The 20,019-nt window shown below is 37.8% G+C and overlaps 1 protein-coding gene across 1 annotated transcript; it reads right to left on the minus strand.

Annotated features, from left to right (window-relative positions):
• Positions 1–1,988: 1,988 nt before the first annotated feature.
• Positions 1,989–8,615, minus strand: LOC124169412. Its single transcript, XM_046548007.1, has 7 exons — positions 8,464–8,615; positions 7,781–8,023; positions 7,503–7,705; positions 6,590–6,955; positions 5,316–5,384; positions 3,288–3,377; positions 1,989–2,195 (listed from the first exon to the last, which is right to left on the minus strand). The coding sequence occupies exons 1-7, from the start codon at positions 8,480–8,482 to the stop codon at positions 2,133–2,135; spliced, it is 1,053 nt and encodes a 350-aa protein (XP_046403963.1). The 5' UTR covers positions 8,483–8,615; the 3' UTR covers positions 1,989–2,132.
• Positions 8,616–20,019: the final 11,404 nt, after the last annotated feature.

Genomic DNA, 20,019 nt, shown 5'->3' on the forward strand with positions numbered 1-20,019 from the left:
GAAAGACCTCATTTCAGTGCAGCGTGTGTAAAGTGTTTTTTTTTTTTTTTTTTTGTATCCCCATATTTTCAAGTGTACCATGCATAGAAAAATTACATCACCTAAATTTAATGGATTTTTTTGTAAAACAATTCTTTTCTATGATTTCCTTGGTTTAAATAGTTCAACTTGAGCGTAATAAAAATTATAATGCATTTTATGGCTGTGCATCATTTGCTACAACTTTTTTATTTTTCAAAAACAGTAGGTTTTCATTATGAAATTATGCATTTAAAAGTTAGCAATTGATTTTATTCAACTCATTAATAAATAAGAGCAAAGTTCGTTTTTATTGAAGTACACACATCGTTATAAATATAGTTTTGATGCTATAATGTTTTAAAAAAATGTACGACTTTAGTAAAAATGGCTGGATTTGTCAGTAGTGCCTTTAAATTAGCGACCGGCAATCAAAGTGTTAATGCGGGCAGCGAATTTTTTTCGGTTCCAGCCGCGTCGCCCGCGCAGCTAGATCAGTTAGTCATAATCGTGAGTTTACGCAACCGTGTATTGCAGTGCTGCATTGTGCAGGATAACTACATGTCTTGCTTGGGTTTTCAACTTACGAAGTAGCATCTTATTCGTACGTCGAGAACTTACTGTATTAATAATGTTACTAATGTGGAATTATTTTGAAAAATGGATTATATACTGCTAATTAATACCGTGTTTGCCACCTCTGAGGATCTTGGCGATCGAGGTGATCGCCTCGATCGAGGGAGGACTCGTCTCATTACAGTTGCGATTGAATCAGAAAAATCATGGTACGTATACATGAATTTTTAATGAATTTTAATTATAACTCTTCTTTCAAAGACAAAAATTATTTTTTTAAATTTGAACTCATCTGAGATTTGTCTTCAGCCATTTGTGAGTCATGTGTCATCTTGTTAACTCCAGGCCGTAAATTTTCAGGGCCACACAAATGGTTTAATCAATATAATTTAAAAACTATGGTTTGAAGCAAAGTGAATTAGATGGATATACCTTGTAAAATAAAAAGGGTAGACACCCGGATATGAATGCATACTTCTGCGCATGATCAGTGGCGCCGACTCCATGGGGCTTGAGGGGGCCCGAGCCCCCTCAAAAATTCGTTATGGGTGTGAGGAAAAATGTGTCAGGCTTGTCAATTTTCCCCGGAGTGTCCAGATAACGAAATTCGAGTTATCAGGGTTCTAATGTTGATCATATGACTCTTCTAAAATGCTGAAAAAACTTAAAACTCACCACTTATAAAATTTCCCAGGACAGGATCCCCGGTTTGGGCCCCCCCCAATATTTTTTGTAAGTCGGCACCCCTGCGCATGGTTATATAGATACTATAAAGATACCTCCGCCCATTAACATCTCATTTGCAAATTAGGGTAAAGATCTATGTTCATTAGTTATTACTTTATACACGATAAAACTACTTGCATAATTATTTTTATTCTGTGTGATGAGCCAAACATATAAACTGTCATTGTATTTCACTGAAAAGAAAACCTAACAACAGCACGCCCATTCTCAAGCCAAGATGTCCCGCACCGTGATTACAAAAGTGACCTGCACATAAATGGCCATGCCGAGATGGGTCCGCAAAGATATGCTATTCCCTTCCTATATTTCATTTACCTTTACCTGATTATATGGGGATAAAATCCTTTCAACCGATTCAACCAAAATTACTTCAGCGTAAAATTCCAAGGAGGGAAAAGATATAATTTTGCCATTCATGGTTACAGACACAAATGCATATTATTTAGCAATCTGGGAATGCAGACTGTCCATATATTCACGTATTTAGTATTGAAAAATGGTATTGAGGAAACGTTGATGCATCTTTTGTGAGAGCAGTTGGCGCTCTCATTTATCTGTCTTCAAAATTTTATGATCAAGTTGCTCTTCCAGTAGAAGAACTACTCGAAAGCTATGCACAAAAAAACTAGCAATGTCAGAAATCCCATAACTTTTATTCATATGTTTTGTGCGAGAAATAGAAGTGACACACAGAATGTATTATACTAAATTTCATACATTAATATTTAATGGTGGCATTGGATCCAGCATTTTCACGGAAATTACTCCACTGTTGCAGTTAATAACTTCATTCATGCCTCACTCAATTTAAATTGGATGATGATAATCACATAGGTGGCAATCACACTCATTATCTGAAATGGACAACATATCATAGATGAATATCACTTGCGGACAGTTCATAGAATAAGAAAGCAGATGGAATTTACCGGAGCAAGAAGAATCAATAACTATAATTTTAGTGCAATATGTGAGCAAGTTTGATGACAAATCATTATGCATGTGTGAATGATAATCAAGCTAGCACCATTGAAACAACTGACAAGAGTATAAGAGCAAAAACAGATCAGTATTTTGATGGAAATATTTTAAGGTAAATTGACAGCAAAATGATGTAAATGCGTATTCCAAACCCTGCCGCGTGAATGGCGGTGAAATATACAAGAATTGCCATGAGAAAAAATTCCCCTGGACCGGGAATCGAACCACGGACCTTTGGCTTTCCACGCAGACCACTACGCTATCCAGGTTCTTTAATTCTCATGGCAATTATACCGAGGTTCTTGGTACTTGGTGTTAGGCCCTCGCGGTCCATCAAGGATGGCAACGCGAGGGAGAAAGGACTTACAAGAAGCCACAACCGGTTGAGAGCCTTAAACCTGCGCAAAAGCCGCGCAAAGCGGTATGTGTAATATTCCAAACCCTGCCGCGTGAACGGCGGTGAAATATACAAGAATTGCCATGAGAAAAAAAGCTTTCTCCCTCGCGTTGCCATCCTTGATGGACCGCGAGGGCCTAACAACTAGTACCATGAGCCTTGGTATAATTGCCATGAGTATTAAAGAACCTGGATAGCGTAGTGGTCTGCGCAGTGGCCCGGAAAGCCAAAGGTCTGTGGTTCGATTCCCGGTCCAGGGGAATTTTTTCTCATGGCATTCTTGTATGATGTAAATGTATTTGCCTTTCCTTGTTCAAATACTTGTCACCTAATATCATTGGTAAAATGATCAGCCATTTTCTAGATAACAGGTAGAAAAGATGCTGCAATTTCCTCTGTTCAGATTCTTCTATGTATATAGTTTCTTACCCTTGGCCAACTCACATTTCAAGCATTTCTGTGAGGAGTGCCTGAAGGCTTTCTCCAGGGATTTGAACCCAAGACCATTTGGTTTAATTTAAAAAATAGGCCCCCACATCCCACTGCAGCCACACTACAAAATACTTACAGAAATTAAAAATCCTTTTGTAAGAGAGAAATAGCCTGATGCTGTCACTTCCACTGGAGATGCAGTTAGTTGAATTATTAGCTGATTTAACTGTAAATTAAAAAGTAATTGGCAACATTATTTCTAGGTAAAGCAGAATAATTTAAATACACGTTTTCACCATTTTAAAAATTATTATGGGAATTTCAGACAGTGGATAAATTCTTGCTATCAATGAATCACTAAATAAAATGAACTAATCCAATGCCACAACTTTTTCCATAAATAAATAACTATATCCATGCAGATGTTGTGGAAAATTTTAGTGGCAATGCACGAGTCTCAGCTGAAACCAAGACCTGAATAAAGCCCTTATATGGCCCTATATAAATGGTTATGAAGGATACCAAAATAAAGTGACAGGTTTTAGAGATAATGTAGTGAATAATCAGTGAGTCTTGGTGTGGCAGAGCTTTCAGTATGAAAAGCTACCACTAGCAAGGCCATAGCCATGGGAGGGATCAAGGGGGATTGATCCCCCCCCGATATGAAAAAAATTAAATAGATACTTATATGCTCGCTTGGTGCTCACATGACAATATTATATAGCGGCGCAGGGACATCTAGTAGTCCAATGCGACTTAAGTCAATAATTATCTAAGAGAATTTGTAGGTGCAGTGTGCGTAGTTATAGTGCAGTGTGTGAAATAATAGTGCTGTGAATGTGTAGTAGAGAGGTGAGTGACTTATGAGCCTCCTGAGGGACCGCAGAATTGACATCGACACCGAGGAGTTAATTCATTTGGTCGCTGCAAAAAAAGCCAGAAGGCTAAATTCAATTTTATAATAATATTTTTATAATTTCCTTTAAGGGTTTATAATAAATTTGTATATTTTATGTTTGTCTACTATTCCATAAACCCCCCCGAAAATATTTTCTGGCTACAGCCTTGACCACTAGGGAAAGCCACCTGGCTAAGGTCGTTGCCCTGGGGCCCTGAGGTCCCTATCAATACCGCCAGGGTACATGGAGCCTAATGCCAGGAAGGCATCGTTAGGGAGACTCACATAACAGCTTCCAAGAAAAGACTTCCTCGTGCGAGAGACCAGCAGTGCATTAAGGGACTGATAACACAGTATCAATTTCCATCTAATAAACGTGATCCTATTTACTTTTGCAGAAAAGTTTCTCGGGTTTTCCACCGGTTGATGTCGTCCATGTTCTGAAAACCTGAGATCATACTATTTACTTTTGTTTACTTCATTGAAGCAAGGTATAGTACCCTATATTCTAACCCCTTCACTTAGCTAAAATTAGACCTGACTCAATCACTCAGTGATTCAATTCAAAATTTGGTTTCTAATAGGTGAGGGAAGAGCTCACCCCAGATGTTTGATAGCACACATTCTTTTCCAGGGACCAGTTCCTTTCACTGGACCACTTCTCTCTCCAAGGATTTTTGTAAAGGACGTCCAGAGGCTTCACCGCAGAATACCCTCTGATCAGCAACCCAAATGGGCAACCATGCTCCCATAACCTGACTAAAACCCACTAAATAAATGTCCTGGGCAGTTGCATAGTCAGGAATTTCTTTTTGGCGGGTCCAAAAACAGGGGTAAATAAAAAAACAGGGTGCCAAGAAATGGGTTTTAAAAGAATTTTAACACTTTTCATATTCAAAAAAACTTAATTTTTTAAATAAATATTTTATAAATTCATGATATTTCAATATTTTTCTTCTTTTATAAAGGAAATTAATTGTGTTTTATACTTCAGGGGGGTGGTCCAGACCCCCCGCAACCCACCCTGACTATGCCACTGATCCTGGGGTAGATAAAATGCAAAGGAGTTGGTGTACAATGAAAACTCACGAAGCTTGAATTTTTCCACAGCGATAATTATTCTAAATTCATTTCTCCCTTAGCTGTAGAACTGAAAATATTTCATAACCACTGCAAAATTTAATATTGTGTACGTTTACCCAAAGAGAAGCTTTGTAGCAAATGAATGATTTCATATTGAAGTTTTACTTGCTAAGATTTAATTACCTGTCTCGCACTTTTATCATCCAGGTCTTCTAAGCACACTGCATTCATTGTCCATATTCCAGCTCGAGCCTAGAAGACATAATTGTGGTTGTTTCAAGTGCTGGATGAGAAAATATATATACAATACTTTGAAAAATGTTCAACTACAGGTGGATCAATTATCCTATGTTATATACTGAAGTAGACAACATTTACACCAATAGGCATAATTTAACAGTGGTAAGGCACATTAGTAATCCTCCCAAAAATTTTCAAACTCATACTTCTCCACCCTAATATTTTTTGTCATTGTCCATGCTCAAGGGTGAATGGTGTGTGTTAGAAATTCATCTAAAAAGGGTGGTCGCTCAAGTGTCACCACCAGATCTCATTCAAATGTTGCAAGGTGATAGGAAATGGATATCTATGAGGTGTAGTTTTTGTTTCAACTGCCAACGCAATACTTTTACAAAGAAACGCCTAAATTTATCCCATCCCCATCGCAGCAATAGTTCCTTAAACTCCATTGCTAGGAGGAAGAGCACGGTGGTTTGTTCTGCTGAGGGTTGCATGCATTTAGGTGTTTTCTTGTTACTTTCCGACGTTAATATCTAAAAAAGTATTGAGCGTCTTTAAAAAAGAAAAGAAAATATATATTTATAGAAATAATAATGTATAAATGGAAATTTATATTGTCTTTAAAGAAGAAAAAACTTACCTAGTTTAAAAAAAATTGGGAATCATTTCTTGAAAAGAGAGAGGAGGAGAGGTATTTCATAATCCTGATGGGGCTTTTCCAGCCCAACTTTAAGCATAATTAAGTCAGCTATAACATTGGGGTGGAAATGGAACCTCCCCAGGAGACAGATTTCAGGAGGCCTGGAGGGAGCACACGTACAGGACTGTTGGAGAATTTGAACCCTTTAACTTACAGGCTATGAAAGCATGCTGGCTAAAATTTTGATTTCAGATGTGATTGAGTATTATTTTCAATATTACCTACAGTACAGCTAGGGGTACTAATAATTGATGATGGTTAACTATCGGTACTATGAAAATGAAAGAAGAATAAAAGTCGCCATGTAAGAACACAAGCATATTATCCTCTTGCCGAACGGAAGGTGATGTTTGACAGGAAGTGACATTTGATGAGCATGAGATGAATGAAGACTTCCATGCTCGGTCACTCTGAATGAAGTAATGGCAACATTATTTCTTTAAGCAGTGATGATAAAATGTTTCTGATCTCCTGTTCAGGTATTGGGTACTGGCTATCCAATGCTTCTAATACTAACCTTCTCAGACAGTGAGGTTGCTGTTAATGCAACTGTGGCCATTCCTATGATGCGGAACAATTGAAGGGGTATCTGCCATCCACTCATGTACCCCCTGGAAATGGACACTGTGAATGCTAGGAGTACATCAACAAGGCTCTTCATTGTTAAGAAAAGGATGATAGTTCCTTGACATCCATTAATGCCAAGCACTCTTCCGCAAGAAAAGAGATTTCCACATGGGCATGGCTGGGTAAAATATTTTGATTTTTTTGTCAGATCAATAACATTCACATCATTTTTCTTTTTCCGGCATCTCTTCAGATTGTATAGAGTTTGCAAATCAGGCTTATGAATCATCTGCTGATTGATTACATCACTGGATACCTGAATGAGGTATTGAAAAATAATCAAAATTTTAAAATGATCGAGCACTATGCAAAGTTTATGTGATAGTATAAAGTAGACCACCAGAAGGGGTGAGGGTAATATATGATGGCGCAAATAGCCTGGTCTACAAATCTTATTACATCCCCATCAAAGTTACCTCCCTGATTTACTCAATGACATTCTTCATTTAGGAATGAAGGAAGTATTCCAATAGGTTAACAGGATTCACTTTTTTTAAGAAGATGGATTGGAGAACATATAATGAGTGAAAACTCTCAGCTAGGCACTAATGATAGGGTTTCAAGATACTGCTTATTGCTTTAAAATCGTTAAATTGGAGGGAAGAGGGATTGGGAAAAGTTGATTACATGGTTGCTATGAGAAAATTTGATATCATTGTCAGAGTTACAATTCAGAACACAAATTACTTAAGTGTTCATCGAGTAAGAGGAGCAGATTCTAATCCAATTTTTATTTATTGAATTTTTGTAGGAATCAATGGTTGAAAGAAATTAGAAAGCTATAATGTTGTCTTGCAACTTACCTCCATTGATGAACCATACATTTGGCTCATATAGTTCTTTGAGGTCATCCTAACCGTGGAATGGCTATTACAGCTTTTGGGGTTCCCACATTTTTTTCTCCATTTGGCCACTATTTTACTTCTTAATCCCTTCAGCCAACCATATTTTATTGCTATTTCTCTGAAATTTTCATTTTGCTCGCACTTTCCTGATTTCTCAGGTACTGTGAAATCAATGAAACCATTAAATATGTCATTTTTGTCTTCCACTTTAATGCTATTCGGTGAAAATAAAATACCTGTTGATAACATCGGAAGAACTGAATTTTCTTTCCTAAAACCAAAATCTTCCTTTTTCTTGGATGTAAATATTCTTATTCTAGTCATGTAATCATTTCTTGGTGATAAATAAGCGTGTCTCCGACTCTCCTTACGAGTTGGTTCCAAGTCCAAGGATTTTCTTATCTTATTAGGTTTTGCCCATGATCTAGGCATTCCAGCTCTAAGGATTTGCTTTAGATACATCAATGCTTTAAATTTATCTGCAGCAATGAAATTCAATAATATGTTAACAAGAGCATCTCTTAATATAAAATAATTACATACACAAAACCCATCATAGCAGAATAAATGGTCATGTTCTCTGAATTTGACTTAGCTAAGCAACCATTTATCCTATTATTGGCAGAAAGACAAAATTATTGAGGGTCACTTACTTATATTTTCTGCGAATTGACCTTAAGATCTGGTAGAAATTCAATGTAATAAAAGTGAAATGACGATGAAGTAGAATCTATCAAACACAAAGTCTAACTTTTCTAATAAAAGGAATCATTCAGAGAAGCTAAAGGGGAATATAATATAACCATTTTCTCAAAATGTTAGCTGATGTATTTGTAACAGTGGGGATAAAAGACCCCTTAAAGACAATGGAATTTTTATTGTATTTCTTTTGGACTGAAAATACTCTTTTCTTAGTTACCTTTAATTTTACATGCCATCGTACGATGAGCAGGTGATTCTAATGCAGTGGTTAAACCTGCTTGTTTCTTGAAAGAGATCCTGCTGGTGTCAGCAAAAGAGCCTCTTCTATAATTTTTGTTTCCAAAAACAGGAGTGAATGCATTCCGCTGGAAATTCTTCTTTTGAAATACAAGACAGTTTCTCATTACAAAATGATAAACTTACACTCATACAGCAACATAAAATTTCGTTCAAAGTATTTCCAACAATAACATTTCAATAGGGTGGTTTCCTATTATTTTTTTATTACCTAAATCGAAAGATTATTACTCCTGGAGTACGTATTTCACGCTTTTAGATTTTTAAATGACGATATCAATTTTTTTTGCGATTAAATGAAAAGTGAAAATTTTCTAGCGCGCGAAAACGCGACGCGTAAGTATGAATGCCGGGAAATCTCTCCGTGTGACGTATTTCTGGTTCCCGCTGCCGCCTTGTGAGGTGACCTTGAGGCCCAGTTTTAATAAGTGATTATTAAGACATGTTTCCCTGAGCTCTGCGCCTCATGCGTGCATTGGTAACCTCAGACGACGTATAACTCCTATCTTCTCGTATAGAAACTAGGTCCCTGTGACGTCACGTGGAGTGGCATCGCATGGGCGCCAATCTGGCCCTTTTCAAATGAGGATAAAAATGGACCATTGCCATTCGTCTAAACCGGTATTTCTAAAACAAAATAATTTGTATATTATGAATACAGTAATGGTGGGTAACGAATCGCAATCAATGACTTTCGTTTTCTTTGATGAAGGAAACCACCCTATTACTAAATGATGGATACAAATTTATTTTTTATTAAATACTGCTTTAACTTTGAAAATTAAGTAGATTTATTATCTAATCAATTAATGAAGAGGATAATCACATGCATCCTTGCTTTGGTTTTTAAAACCCATCCTAATGGTATTTGAATGCATGACCTTTAGGTTAGCAGGCATTAACACTGCCACCCAGATAGAGGAGCTGATAGAAAAATTAAATATAGGATGGATAGCATATTAATCCACAAATTTACGCCATACTTTTTACATGAATTACTTCCAAGTGCTCTTGTTATGAATGGATGTATGCGCTTGGTCTTCAGTTGCAATGGCCCCGTGAAAAACGCAACCCTCACATCTTAAGTGTCACGCTAGTTTGCCTAAAAAAAGGCGATAGGATACTTTCAATTAACTTTCGAAAAAAGCTGGGTAAATACGCATATTTGGCTATTAGTTTATAATTATGGAATCTTCGCTAAGGAGGCAAAATGAAAATGGGTTAGTGATAATAGGCAGAATTTAGTCTAAATATAGACGAAAAAGGTATGAGCCAGTCTAAGTAATGAGAGCGACCGAAGGAAAAGCATATTTGTGTAGACAGTATAATTATTTTCAAATTGGATTAAAAGAGTCAGTCTCAATAATTGACTTTTTAATTCACAGATAAATTTTGTAGTAACTGAATTACGTGAATATATATATATTGGAATGTGTCCTCAAAGAAGTCAATGAGTTTGCGAAACAGTTACAATTCATCAGAACCGAGTGGCGGTGACGGAAGAAAATTATTTCACAAATTTATCTTCTGCATTATGTACTGATAGACTTTTATTTACATCAAAAATATTGAAATAACTGAAATATACCAGTGAGGGTATTTTACCAGGGATAATTAATTTCAAAATAATTATATTCAATCGTTAAAGTTTATGAAAAAAACTGATGAAAATCAGGTTTTTAGATTTTTTCAAGAAACTATATGAGGAAAAGTTATAAAAATATTTTCCCAGGAGAATTGGAAAAAAGTTTACATTCAAGATCTTACAACAGCTAAAAACATTGTGCACATTGGATAGCCTTCTAAAGGCCGTTTTACACGGTACACGGAATTGCGTAATCTGACGTAGTACGTGCGAAGGCGCAATCAAAATTGCGTCGTGTAAAGCGGTGAATTGCTAGAACACATGCGAGAATGCGTGGATGCGAGACGGATAAATAGCCCCTGTTGTAATTTCGTTCATGCATTCGCATAATTCCACGCCATTTTAGAAATTAATGCAGCTCTAACCTGCGCAATTCCGTGCCCCGTGTAAAACGGCCTTAATGCCGTGTTTGTAGAGATGGATAGAATAGCATTTTTCTCGAATTCGAATATCGAATATCTAATTTTTTCCCGAATACTGCATTACTGAATATAAATTTTCCCACTAATTTTAACTACAAACGGCAATAAAAATAAAAAAGTCTGAACAATTTGCAAGTCATTCTACTTCAATGCGGCTCCTAAATCCTAATGCAACTGTCATTCACGAACTCTGTGATTACATCAAACTTGCGCGCATGGCGGGCACCGCAATTCATTTGCTTTTTTATGATATGCACATTGAACGTTATTTATTAGTAATGCTTTACTGCGTTTATTGCAAACCTTAAATTAAATAAATAACTAACAATTACTTTAAATTAGAATATTTAAAACTTAAATTTCGCCATGCAACAGGGTGTCATAAGAGGAAAAGGCTATTTCGCGTTCATTTCAAAGCATACATACATTCTTCTTAATGCTCTTCTCGAGGGTCATCAGCATTATACATATTTTAACGCTTAATTTTAATGATAAGTTTTCGTAAAAATATTACTTAATAATTGAATCAACCTAATGTGCCAACCACCATGTAACACCCAACCATTTCCAATGGAATTTATTATAATCACGGACGATCGCTGTGTATTCGAAATTCGAATAATTGATAACTTTTAGTCATCGAATATCGTATAGTCTTAAAAGCTCATTATTCGAGGCAGGGACGCCGACTTACAAAAAATATTGGGGGGCCCAAACCGGGGATCTTGTCCCGGGAAATTTTATAGGTAGTGAGTTTTAAGTTTTTTAAGCATTTTAGAGGAGTCATATGATCAACATTACTACCCTGATAACTATAATATCGATATCTGGACACAAGGGGAAAATCGACTAGCCTGACACACATTTTCCTCACACCCATAACGAATTTTTGAGGGGGCTCGGGCCCCCTCAGGCCCCATGGAGTCGGCGCCACTGATTCGAGGTACTCGATGATACAATTATTCATTTCTACGTGTATGCTATTTCACCATACTTCGGAGGAATCAGCAGTTATCATTACCAATTAAAATACAACATAATTTCTGGATAACTATATAGCATCATTTAAATGGAGGGTATTTACTTTTTTCTTGATATTAATTCCTCTTCTGTGCGCATTGACGACTTGCCGGCTCTCCATTCCCATAATTAAGGAGCAGATAGCTGAGCGAAGAAGGCGTAATGTTTCCAAGCGTGAATGGAGCAGAGTGCGACCATTTATTTTCAGTCTAGATCCCCGAGGTTTCCCTAAAAACCATAATTACACAGTTACGTGAAATATCTATTCCGTGATTACCTTTTTAATAGAATATAGGAAAGCACTGAAAACTCATTCAAAAATTACCAGAGGGTTAATCGCAGAATATTAAAAAAAATAAAAATGCAGTATAGTTAACCATTTTGCCTCAGAATATACCAAAAATTGTCCCGAATAGATCGCGAATAATGAACATTATCAGTGCTAATTTAGATCCTTCACACCCATAAAGAAATGGTAAACATACCTGTTAAATGTGATCCGATTTCTTTTCGTTGGTTTGGTGATTCAACCGTATTAATAGACATCCCAATATACTGCTCTAACTCATCGGTTATGAGGAAGTTCACTCTCTCGATCAAGGCGCTAGCCTCAAGGAGAAAGAAAAGAACCTGGACAATATGTAGGTAGAAGTACGACGAGGTGATAGAGGCTGAGGTTATCCACAGGAAAACTTGAAATCGACAATGGATTGGATGTTTCAAAATGGAGCTCTTGTTGACTTGAATTCCATGCATAGGCTTCTGAGCCGGATCAATTATTATTTCTTCCGTGTTTTTCTGATAAAATGAGTCCCTTACATTTGTACCACTATTTTCCAATTTATCTATTTGATTTCGGAAGGTTACAACTCGAGGTCCGGTCATGTTTGTACGATTAGTCAAATGGGACTCGGGATTGGATCGATGCTCATCATACCTTGCGGCTGCTGGATCAGTATCAAAGGTATGTTCTCCATTAGCGCGACCAATTACCGCAATGACATCTCTCAAAGTTGAGCTATGAGTCTGAGGTCGAACTACAGACTGTAACTCATGATCTTTGGAAGGGATGGCCGTAGTCGAATCTTTTTGGAAGGGAGGAAACGGAGGATCACCGATTATGAAAAATCTCGAGTAGAATATGAGAAGCCATGATAACAAGATCACATAACCAAAAATGGATACAGCTGGGAACAAATGAAGAGAATACCTGCGACCACGGTAGCATAGAAATTCTGATTTTTTTTCTTTTCTAATCATCTTCTGCGTCCCTAGGCCTATGCTGTAGTCATCTTTACCGGATATAGGGAACAATTTTTTTGTGATCGAATAACTTCTACTAATTTCGTTCCAAAATATCCTATTGCCTTCTTTCCTATCATCTATTCGTTTCCTTCCAGAATATCTGAATTTTTGCGATCCCCGCAATGTTTCCTGTCTTTTTACCTTGCGTCCAGATATGGTGATAATATTCCCTCCAGAAAATGAGTCGGGGACTATTTTTGGAGCAGGGTGTAGGAAGTAGTCTTTTTCTTTTCCCACCTTTGTCAAATGCAGATTTTCTTTAGTTTGACATTGCTCGGGATTCACCTGATTTTTACTTGCCAAGGGGCTATCCCTCGCGGAAAATGATGCAGGTGATATTTTTGCCGAAATATGTGACTTGAAACTTCTATTCTTATTCATGAGGTTGTTTGATACTTCTTCCTCGATTACATCCCGAGGATTATACATCTTATCTCGAGTAATATACATCGATGATCTTTGATTCTTAGAAATATGGTTCCTGGATTTATATCTATTTGCTATACTCTTGATCTCAAGAAATCGTAAGGCATCTGACAAGTCCTCCATGAGAGCAATCAGACAGCTAGACTTCCCAGCATTGATGCGTGCGACCACGAATAGGAGGATCTGACATATCACCCCCATGGCTGTGAAACCCATCGTCGCGTTCCTTATTAACTTGGTAGTTTTCTTGTGCGTAGTATTTGGGGAACTTGATACCCTCTCTAAACCACTAGAAGAACCTAGCCACATATCAGGGATATCTCTCTTGATGGAGGCAAAAGGAAATCCAGTCACCATATTCTTCTCAAAGTTGTGACCTCCATTCAAAGGAGAAAACCTTCTCCGTTCATATGTTTCCCCAAAGCGCGTCACAATCCCCGGCATACCTAGATTTATAGAGTTAATCGACAATTTTCGCGAGACAACAGAAGTGATTCTGGTTATGTTTTTAGTTTTATTTTGTATTACATAAGAATCGTTCGTCTGTGACGACTGTGAAACATTAACCAGCTCTGCAATAGGCGATAGGTTCATCAACTTGTTTAACGATGGATTTCGATACTTGCCGTTTGCCCATCCCGTCGGTTTCGAAGATAATAAAAGCAATTTTTGAAGGATATTAACTCTATTTTTGGGTATTTCTCTTGAGAAGCTTCTAGGAGGTTCCGTTGAAAATGAATTCTCGAGAGAAAAATTAGAAAATTTGAGTTTATCGAGGTTTGGCATCTCGAGCCGTTTCCTGCCAGATCGGTTGACTTTCCTGACAACGCCATGCGATTCTTTAGGAAAGTTTAGATCTGAAGTACTATAGATCACTCCAGAATGTTCTTTTCGCTCAACAGGACGATGATCGTCATGCAGATTCAACTCATTGGACGGAAATTGGGCCTTGTGCAAGATAATCGAGCAAATATTAACGATTAGGGTGAGTCCAAGGGCAATATCCCACAAATGCGCAGGATGCAAAACGACGAGGTATTTCCCTATCCGCTTGAGATATGGTATTCTTGAAAGTTGTCGCCCATTTTTTCTATGAACTCCAGCCATAGGGAAGACTCCTAAGAAACGACTCACGACCGCCATTGGCCTCAGGCTGACATATACTCCACCCTCTTCTCTGCAAGATTTCCTCCTCCGGAACATGATTTAAAACCCGCGATGCGAGGCTGGAATTTAGAAGGACAATGGCTTAATTTTACTCGTATCAAATGAGTACTAATAATTCGTTTCTCTGCATTATGAACTGATGGACTTTTATTTACATCAAAAATAGTGAAACCGTGAGAGTATTTTAACAGGGATCATTGATTAAAAAATTATATTTAACCGTTAAAATTTATGGATAAGACTTTTGAAACTCAAGTTTTTTAAATTTTTTTCTAAAAAAAAAAAACAAAAGAAAAAGTTACGTATTTCACGCTTTTAGTTTATTAAATGACGATATCTATTTTTCGCGATTAAATGAAAAGTGAAAATTTTCAAGCGCACGAAAACGCGACGCGTAAGTATGAATGCCGGGAAATCTCTCCGTGTGACGTATTTCTGGTTCCCGCTGCCGCCCTGTGAGGTGACCTTGAGGCGAGGCTTAGCGCTGATACGACGCAGGCTGCTAGCGGGTAGCTGAGCACCCTACTGGCTGGTAGCGCTTGGCTTAAATAAGGATTATTAATACCTTATCAAATGAAGAAAACTTTCCGACCTTAGCCAGTTTTAATAAGTGATTATTAAGACATGTTTCCCTGAGCTCTGCGCCTCATGCGTGCATTGGTAACCTCAGACGACGTATAACTCCTATCTTCTCGTATAGAAACTAGGTCCCTGTGACGTCACGTGGAGTGGCATCGCATGGGCGCCAATCTGGCCCTTTTCAAATGAGGATAAAAATGGACCATTGCCATTCGTCTAAACCGGTATTTCTAAAACAAAATAATTTGTATATTATGAATACAGTAATGGTGGGTAACGAATCGCAATCAATGACTTTCGTTTTCTTTGATGAAGGAAACTACCCTATTGGGAAAACGTTAGAACTCAAGATATTACAATAACTAAAAATATTATTCACCTTTGACAGTCATTGGATATCTTCATTTTTAATTATGTTGGATAATTTTAATTTTTCTAATCATCTAAAAAAAAATAGCCAAAAATTCACTATTGGTATTAATATAATATCTCTTTTACTTTTTCTGAGAAGATGCATCTCTAAAACTGCTTATAGGTGGATCAGTTGGGTAGCCAGAATTGTCGTTCGGGGAGGGGTCCAAAACCAGGGGGGAAATTTTGACAAACAGGGTACCAAGTAGAGGGTTTTGAACTTATTTTAACACTTTTCATGATAGAAATAAACTTCATCTGTCAAATAAATCTTTTGTGAATTCATGATATTTCAAAATTTTGTTTCCTTTAATGAAGGAAAGTAATTGTGTTTTTATATTTCGGGGGTGGGGTTCCGGACCCCCCGAACCTCCACTCTCGGCTCGACGCTGAGCTGGATAATTTATTTCGCGTACGAATTCACAATCTCTTTTTAACTTCCTTAATCTCTCACTGTAGGAAGACATCCGAAAATTGTGCTTTATGAACTAACTGGTAATCGAATATGTATAAACTGTAAAAAAATTCCATACTAACCTCAGAAAGAATATATGTGAAATACCCAAGAATTCTTGCTTTGGACGACTGCTTGTGTTCATGGCAGTGGGTCACGTTTAATGGTGAATTTGAGAAAGAAAATTGAGTTTCAGTCCATGTTACAACTCGATATTTTCATTTTTCCTACTCAAGCTAACACCAAAGAGCGCGATAACCCAGAACGTCAAGTTGCTAAGAGATTGTGGGTAGTCGCAATAGGAAGGTAAAGCGTAAATATTTACCCACATACCCAATCGGAAGGTCAGAAATGCAATTCCATTAGCGACGAAAGCTTTGATTTGTAATGAAATTCAGTTTTTTTTTATCGCAGCTAAGTTAATCTCAATAAATCTTCCCCGTCAGTCAATTCAACACAATACTCACTGACGTGAGTTCTCCGACGTTAAGAAAACAGAAGTTATGTAAATAGTAAAGAGCCAGTGCTACAATTCTATTCCTGGGGAGAGATAAAGATCGTAATGTTTAACCCCATGGCAGGCCGAGAGACGCCTCTTTCCTCCTGCGCAGGAATGAAGTCACACCCCACGCAACAGAGAAATCCTCGAGGCTTAACAGATGGATCGAATGAGGCAACGTATATGATCGAATGGCGCAATAAATTGGTAACTTAGGGGCGCATTTTCAAATTAAATTTTTTAGGCAAGTACGAATAATAAAAAATCTGGTCAAGGATGGATTAAAGGATGGGACAAGCGTAAGGGGTGACGTACTCCTCTACCCCGATGTAAATGTTAATCAAATGACTACAGTGCCTTATGCCAAAGCCATCCATCGAGATATTTTGAACAAGTTTCAAATCCGCTAAAACTCTCTCAATATTTACTCCGAGTGAAAACTCTTTTGGGCGATCAATTCCATGGAAGATAGCCGGTTTTTCTAGGAAACTATAAGCATGCAAAAATGACTAAGCCAATAAAAATTTAGGTGATGGAGGAAGATGAGAATATCGATGGATATTGGTTTTAAAAAATCTCTAAATCGGCCAAATTTTAATTCCTAAGAGAGGGGGTCAAGGGGTTCAAAGCTCCCCGAAATATTTGAAAGATATAGTTTAAGGTGTGACCTCGCCAAATGAACGGAACGAATTCTCTCACTTCTCGAAAAATTCTGGCTGCGATGCTCAGATGAAAAGAGCAAGGGACCAGTCATGGTCAAATTTACTAACAGGATATCTGTCATAATGTTTTTTTATAGAAAAATATAATAATAGCATGAAATCCTAACGTTATAATAATAACCAAAGCAAATTCCTAGAGCAAGGTCGCACAATGCTATTCTGGGGCTCGGGGAGATACCATTGTAATAATTCTCCTTGACGACGGGAGAAAACAATGAGAGACAATTATAAAGGTGAACAACAATTCTCTTTGACGACGCGGGAATCGGGTTGGTGTGAAAGCTTAAGTGTTGGCTTCCCACCCCGTGGGCTCAGATTCAAATCCCGGCGGTGGTAGAGAATTTTCAGACTGCCCAATCCCTGCTTGAATGATTGACATTTCGAGCACAACTCTCCGCTCGGATGAAAGCTTCTCGGGTTTCCAACCGGGTCAGGGTCTGCATGGAAACACGGTTGGAAACCCGAGAAGCTTTCATCCATGCTATTCACCGGGAAAAGCTCAGATTCTTCAACAATCCGCTCGTCGGCTGGGATGTTAAGCCGCGGTCTCCTTGGCGCCTTTCGACGCCGACGCCGGATTTCATACCACACTTACTTACCTATCCTTCCCTCACGGCGCAAATAACCTCAGCTGTCGGTCACCTTCTCCACATACCATACTCTTTGACGACGCCAAAATAAAGAGGAACTGAGTCATATGTAATGTAAATGTATAGTTGCGTTCGGTAATACCAATGGTAGTACGCGTCGTCGCTCCCGATTTTTCGTCCTGAATACTTATCGATTTTTATAGGTACTTATCAATTTGATTTGTGAGGGAATGGTACGTGTCGTCACTCCACAGTTTTCTTCGTAATTACCAAACAAAATTGCGTTTTTAATTTGTGATTATTTTATATATATGTCATAAAAATAAACGTTTTACTGCGTTTCTATCCCCTTCCCCACCCCTAAGAGCGCTGAGCAGTGGCGTAGCCAGGAATTTCGTTCGGAGAGGGGGGGGGGGGGGGTCCAAAACCAGGGGGGAAAATTTTTAAAAAATAGGGTACTAAATTATGGTTAAGTTTTAAACTAATTTTAACACTTTTCACGATCGAAAAAACTTCATTTGTTAAAAAATACTTTGTAAATTCATGATTTTTCAATAATTTGTTTTCTTTTATTAAGGAAAATAATTGTGATTTTATTTTTTAGTGGCTACACCACTGGCGCTGAGAATGTAATTTGGTATACCCAGAGGCCCCCACCTGGGCGGTTTTCATAAAAGGACGTATTCCTCCCTCTCAACCAATCGTATTTTGTCTTTTTTAATGACAGCTAAGGGCTAAAAATATTTGCAAACGTCTAAAAAATTTTTGAGGATAGACCTTTATCAGCATTTGCCAGTTAGGATGATAGAAGAACACACAAACCTTTGTAGTTTTCCACACTTACATCAAATGTACGACGACCTAGATTTCATTTGATGTCATTCTCCAGGTGTCCGACACCAGCAAAATACTTGGGGGACGAGGGGGATGATGTAAGTCTATTATTTATATTTGCCTGTTCCTTAAATGTAAAACATTTCCATCTCAGAAAATATTGCAGTAAAGTTTTCAAACTTGAGATCCAGGGAAATGTTGACCTACTGTTGGTCTACTTAATGAAAATTTCAAGATATAGCATATGTTTTGAGCGAGAAATCTGTCTAAAACAGACTGGTCAAGTGGGATGCTAGCATCCTATTAAGCATATAAAATACTCAGGGACATTGATGTGGGCCATTAAAAAACTAGGCTGAGGCAATATGTAAGGGTAAAGGTCGAATTATCATATAGGAGGACAAGGGCAATTAGATGAAATTATGTAAGTAGCACCTACATCTCAGTTCTTTAGAAATTAAAAGCAGTTGTTTGGCAGTGATTCTCCAAAAAAGTTAAATCCCTTCCTTCAAAAAGGAACAGCATCATGATCCATAGATTGGTTTGAACCAGTGCTCTACTCAATTTTCCAATCAGATGATCTCTCAATTGATCTTTTCACGTGAACGATAGACCCTAGGGGTGAGGAAGAGGGAAAGGGTTAGTTTAAATCAAGTTTAAGACAATGCACTTAAGTGACAACATGTGGAATATACACTCGGGTAGAGGCCTAGTCTATTAAGAATAATCACTTAAGTTTTTCACCCAGAAAATTGATTTATCTTCAGTCATTCCTAAGCAATAACAGCTCAAGAACATACAAGAAGAGAGAGAGGCAAACACAAAGGACGAACATTCTCTGAATTAATGAAAATTCCTCAAATGTCTTGAAATACACAATTTCCTCTTGCCAAAGAGGTTAAACGAGGTATTGGGGCCAAACCAATATTTAGAGCTGATAATGGTACTTACAACAGGGATGAATATAATGGCAGGGATCCAGGACACCCAACACCCCTCCCTCTCTAAAAAGAGGCTATATATACGCCACTCATTGTCAGTCTATAGGTATGTATCCAATATTGTCTATCCGTTTAGGATGAATTCCACCCCACTCACTCGCAATATTTTTTTGATCCAACTCAGCACTAGTATACTTCTCTCAAACATTCTTCATCTCTATAATCTATTCACTTTATGTTTTCGAGTGAGCTTTTGAGAGAGCCCGGACACTCCTGGACAGCTTCGCTAATGGGGTAGGGGTAGTACCGAGAGATAGAGGGGAGGAGCAAACTTAACGTCGCCAAATGTACATAGCCACCCTACTTTGTCACTGAAAACGTGAGAGTCATGTGTGGCCACAGGTATTTTGGCCCCGGTGCCGAGACAATTTACCTACTCGTTAGAAAGTTATTAAGGATAA

The sequence above is a fragment of the Ischnura elegans genome, chromosome 12 (genome assembly GCF_921293095.1).
Source record: "Ischnura elegans chromosome 12, ioIscEleg1.1, whole genome shotgun sequence".
In the NCBI taxonomy this organism is placed as follows: domain Eukaryota; kingdom Metazoa; phylum Arthropoda; class Insecta; order Odonata; family Coenagrionidae; genus Ischnura; species Ischnura elegans.